Source organism: Colletes gigas, unplaced genomic scaffold (assembly GCF_013123115.1).
Source record: "Colletes gigas isolate AHSC1104 unplaced genomic scaffold, ASM1312311v1 Colletes_gigas_Sc00044, whole genome shotgun sequence".
Classification (NCBI taxonomy): Eukaryota; Metazoa; Arthropoda; class Insecta; order Hymenoptera; family Colletidae; genus Colletes; species Colletes gigas.
Window position 1 is genome coordinate 1,196,045 of NW_025106673.1, and position 5,719 is coordinate 1,201,763.

Genomic DNA, 5,719 nt, shown 5'->3' on the forward strand with positions numbered 1-5,719 from the left:
TGATTGACCAACACTGGATTTTTTCACAATTTGACGCGTCGACAAACCGTTGGTTCAAAAGAGGCGTGATTTTTTTTAAGTAGTCTGACAAAATTAGTTTCATATTTATTTTTATTTTACTTGCTTACCTTTTTGTTCGACTGATTGCGAGAAACTGAGTATTAAGACATATAGTAACATTATGAAGAAACGGAACTCTTAAATGTAAACATATCGCTGAAATATTCGGTGTAAATGTCGTTGTTACAAGTCGATGCAAAGGCGATTTTTCTATATTACCAGAAATAATAAAAATATTATATATATTTAAGATAAAAAAAAAACACTTTCGCAGTTAAAGGGCTAAAAATCACAGGAACTCGAAAATATGCACCTGAATGGTAAAAAAGGTGATTAATAGGACGAAACCCTTAAATTTGAAATTTGCAGCAAAGTATATAGTGTCATATCGATCTGCAAATATCGATCAAACGAAATCTGAGCAACGCACCCCGCCATTACGAGCATCTTGTGTGTTTCAGCTGGCGGCCGCGACGAAATATATTTTTCCTGAAATTTTAATAAACCGAAGAGTTGCAGAAAGTTTAATTTCAATATCGTGTAATTATTGTTCGGAGATATTTTTTGTTAAAATGGAGAAGGACTGTGATTTTCAATCCAACTTCATTGAGAAGAAACTTTCGTCGGAGACCAAGCTCGATGTTTTCGTTAGCAATGTCTCCTTATCTGAAACACAGGTAAGTAAATTGTTTAGAATCTGTTGTTATAGTGAGTTTTTTAATAAGTCGTCACTCTTCATATTCTGAGTAAAAGTTAAGAAATAAGATTAATACTTCACAAATTATGTATGTGTGGGGTCTAACCCTATTGTCCTCACTTCTGTTGTTAATACGAAAGAAAATTCTGTTTCCTTCATATAATGAAAATATTAAGAATTTATGTTATGGTTTTTATAGTCCAGTAGAAATCGAGTAGTTTCGTACGAAGTATTTTTTATTTTGTTGTTAAGAAATTTAACATTTTACAATCTTAAATATGTGTTTTGCACGAAATTATCGAAACAAAGAAGAGTCAGGAATAAATTATTCTTTCTAAGCGATTTAGAATAATTCCGGACAATCATTAAACCTAAAGAAACGCGTAATGATATCTGCTGTCGTATTTTACTGAAAAAAAGATACGAAATTATTAAAGGATTCGGAAAACTTTATCTTTGTCTTTATTTTTACAGGCGCTTAAGGAGTCGTCGGTGGACCTTGATGTACTGGCGCCCCTGTCGATGGAGATTTTCACAAGGATGGAAACAGAGTTACAAAAGAAAGAGTACTTTTCCGACGACCGAGTGTCGATCAGTAAATTAATATCAAAATCGATACCGGAAGTCGACAACGTAGACAACCCTAACTCGTTGTCCTACTCGGACTGCGAGACTATGTTCGACGTTACTTGCGAGAATCTGTCCCACTATAATTCGACAACGGCGGAGAAAGACAGCGATAGCGATACGGATAACACATTGATCTTCGATGATGCCGAGGATGGAGAAACTTCAGTCCAAAACGAGAACGCAACACAGAGCTGTTGTTACAATTCGTGCTACGAACAATGTATCGAACAAGTCTGTGAAAACTTGGATTCCTTGGACCAAACGACGAACAACGTTTCGATCGTCTCGAAACTTTCTACAATCGAGATAATAAGCGTCGACCCTGACAACACGACCAAGAATCAAGATGAGAATGCGATTACAAACGATCGTTGCTCGAAAGATGTTAGTGAAGAAAAGACGATCGAAGAAGAGCAACCGTTGCCAAACTTCGACGTTTCGAGCGACTTCGACCATGAAATGGAAAATCTAATTTATTCCTCGCCCAACGCGAACATCTCCAACTACATCAAATTCAGGGAGACTATTAAAGAGCCAGAGTTCGAATCAGTTTTGAATCGGTCGAACGTATTAAAGCTTTTGATCGACGAAGTGTCCGAGGCCGAGCAAACGTCATTAGACAATCATGCGAGTGATTGCAACGCAACGGAAAAGAAGGACGAGGAAAATTGTGTAGCAAAGTCGTATTTGAAACAGGATAATGGGAAAGAGGAAGAAACGAAGGTAACGTCTCCGGAAAATTACCTGAAGAAGTTAGCAGAGATTACAGAATCGAACTGTCCCAAATCGGAAGAAGAGATTCGTGAAACGTTGAAGATGATCGCTGAAGGGAAGGCGAAAATAGAGGATAGGAAGAACGAAGCGCTGAAGAATCTCTCGATGGAGTTCAACGAGGTGGAAAGGCTCGTAGCGGAACAAAGAATTTTCGAGGAAAGCTCGTCGCCTGGCGTCAAATCTGTCAACAGGGATAACAACGAATCTGACGAAAGCATGGACGAAACGAACGCAGAAACAGATAATTTCGAAATGCCTCTGACGAAGGACGAGGTAGCTGAGAGTTTCAAGATCAAAACTATGCGGAAAGATGTTATAGACGAGGAACAGCGTCGTGCAGAGTTATTGTTAGAATGTTTGCAAGTCATCCCGAAGGCGAACGAAACCGAGGAGCCTGTTCGAAACCAAGTAGCAATCGATCCTGAAATAAACGTCGACGAAGAGAAAAGCAAGGTTGCTCGTATTTTCACGACAATTTCATCGGAAATAGCTAAAGAGAATCTGGAATCTGATGAACCGGAAAAGACTGATTCTTCGAATCCGACTGAAACGGTGATCAGCAGTATCGTCGAGGACATTATCGCTGATACCGAAGACTCCTTGTTTTGGAAGACGTGGAAAGAACCGGAGAGAACGTACATCAAAGGAAAAGTTTACGATTTTGACAAGAAGAAACACGGCGTGAGGTAGAATTAAAAGTCCATTGCCGCGTAGCAATGACTATCTAACAACATTTTCACGATGTAACAACTTTATGTTTGGTAAAGTAAATGCTGTCTGATTCTAGGATGACGGAGAATTTGATCAAGAACCACTGCAAATTGGAAAAGCTTTATCAGACACCGTATCTGAACAACGTGCTGTATCTTCACTGCAAAGGTTAACCTCAAAAATAAGGATTTCTTGCTCTAAGAAGCAGACCACCTAAAAAGGCCATTAAAAAGTCTTTTAGGTATTATGTATGTAGTGTACACCCGTCTAGAATTTTGAATCTCGAAATTCTATGGAAAAGACATAGGGCAATACGTCGTTTTTTATTTTTTTTTTCACTTCTAATCGAATTAGAAATTGTTTACGTTTCTTACGGTTCAACGGCAGAACGAATACTTTAAAGAAATTTGATTAATTCGATAGCTGATAATTCTCGGAAAGATGTGATTGTAATCTTTCAGTTGGTCATAATTTTGTAGCCTATAAATCTGTGAGTATGACATTGACACCATTTGGAGCCCCACTGAAAACATCAACGAAGTACACTCGATTCTCAAAGTGTTGAAAAGTCACGTGTCTGGTAGATGGAACGTGAGTTAAAAAAAAGATGCGTGTTGCAGGTTTCTCCTTCATCGAGAACCTGGAGAAGTATACGGGTTTGTCGTGTCTATGGCTGCAGAACAACGGGATCCGTGAGATTGCCAATTTGGAGAACCAGAGCAACCTGCGATGCTTGTACCTTCATAACAACCTGATCGGCAAAATCGAGAATCTCGAGCACCTGGCCAAACTCGATACTCTGAACCTCTCTCACAACACTATACGGCGAATCGAGAATCTTGGTGATTCGAGTCGACGGTGGATATCTTCGGTGACCTTGACCTTGACGTGCCTTTGCTTTCAGATAGCCTGAAGTTCCTGAATACTCTAAACCTGTCGCACAACTACCTACAAGAAACCGCTGACATTGAGCATCTCCGATTGCTGGACAGTCTCTCGATACTCGATATATCTCACAACAGGATAGACACCGACGAAGTCGTTAATGTGAGTCCGTTATGTTTCCTTAATCGTATGCCTCTGGCGTCTCTTCGACGGCTACCTCGGGTGCTCGGGACGCGAGTGATGTAATTTAAAACTTTTACGAAAGCGGTCGTTACATTTTATAACGAGACGCGTCACGCATTTAGCGTTCGAACCGCCTCTTAACTACGAGGATGTAATATTATTCAATTGATCGTTAAACATGGAAATTTGATGAATAATTGTTTTACTAAAGATTTACCGGAGGTCTTGGTGTAAATGTTAGAAAATAAGGGAACGTCATCTTGGAAATAATCATCGTAACAATTCCTAAATTCATTCACATTTTCAGCGACGTCATTAACAAGCTTTTTGTTCTCGCATAATCACAACTTGGGGATTTAAGTATACCGTTTTTTTCATATTTTGTATATATTGTATGGAAATCTGGTCGGAAAAAATGAGGTTAACCCTTATATCAATAACCAGATACCAGGGTACCTTTTCCCAAATTTCATTTAAAAAATTTGAATGTTCTCGACAATTCTAATTTTTCATATTATCAGTACCACATCCAAACTAGGTTGACCCTCGACTGGTTCGAATAAATGGAGTTCTATTGTAGTCTTAAACGCTTGAATTTAACGTGTACATTTCAGTTGTTAAAATTTGCAAATATGTTTGAATACTTTCGCGTATGCGTAATTTTATAAATATAATCGACAAAGCGTTTTGCGCGTATCGAGCACAGTGTTAAATAAATAAAACTATAGGTCATGGGAGATATGAAAGGATTGTGCGTGTTGTCTTTGATGGGAAACCCAGTTCTGAGGAGAATCCAGCTGTATCGAAAGACAATGATCCTGAAATGCAAGAACCTAAAATATTTGGACGACAGACCAGTGTTCCCGCGGGATCGTGCTTGCGCAGAAGCTTGGTAAATCATAGTTCATTTTGATAATCGATAAGCGTGGATGTTTCCCTTATCGAATCATGCTCTTAAGCCGGGGGTGCACAACTTAAATATCGACCGTGTTAATAATTAAGCAGGATCCAGTTTTTAAAATTTGAATATTAAACAAAAATATCCCTACCTCTGTTTAGAATTATTCAGTGATATGTATACAAGAATATTGCATTTCTATAATAGATTCACGTTTAATATCAATAGACGAATATTTCTGTCATTTTTTTTTTTAAATTGTCTGTATTTGAAATAAATTTGTCTTTTCTTTTCATTCATATTTAAGGGTAAATTATCTACAACGCATGAAATAGTTGTAGGAATTACTCTAAAAACTGGCGAATTACATTTCTAATTGGTCGTTTTACGTAAACATGGAATAAATTTTTGTGACTGTTTTATATTAATACGGAATAACTCGTTTTCTAAATATCAGTGGCACCCATTTGTATGGTTGCTTTCCATTTGTCTAATTGTGAATAGTAGTAGGTTATGCAGTGAAAGTTTATAATAAAGTATTAACCTAATAGTTTCTCTTGTCAAAAATCTGTTCCTAAGATAGTCGTTAAAATAAACAATTTCATTTTTATAGGTATCTGGTGATCCAAACTTTGTCATGCCAGACTTAACAGAGTTATTTCTTTTATTCAAAACAGGTCGTCGGCCATATTAAATCAATGCGGCGCGCCGTATGTTGTGCATCTCTGCTTTAAACAGCGTTAACACCCTTCGGTTTCTAAGAAACCACGAACAACTTGAACGACGAAAAATTTACATATTGCCTTAGCTGAAACGTGAAATATAAGATACCGACGTGAAACTGAAATGATTAATATTAACAAAAATGTCACCAAGACAGG

General features: G+C 37.7%; 1 protein-coding gene across 1 annotated transcript; it reads left to right on the forward strand.

Moving 5' to 3' along the window:
* Window positions 1–577: 577 nt before the first annotated feature.
* On the forward strand, window positions 578–4,003 carry LOC122403113 (leucine-rich repeat and IQ domain-containing protein 1-like). Its single transcript, XM_043406446.1, has 6 exons — window positions 578–741; window positions 898–905; window positions 1,232–2,847; window positions 2,949–3,040; window positions 3,493–3,714; window positions 3,777–4,003. The coding sequence occupies exons 1-6, from the start codon at window positions 633–635 to the stop codon at window positions 4,001–4,003; spliced, it is 2,274 nt and encodes a 757-aa protein (XP_043262381.1). The 5' UTR covers window positions 578–632.
* Window positions 4,004–5,719: the final 1,716 nt, after the last annotated feature.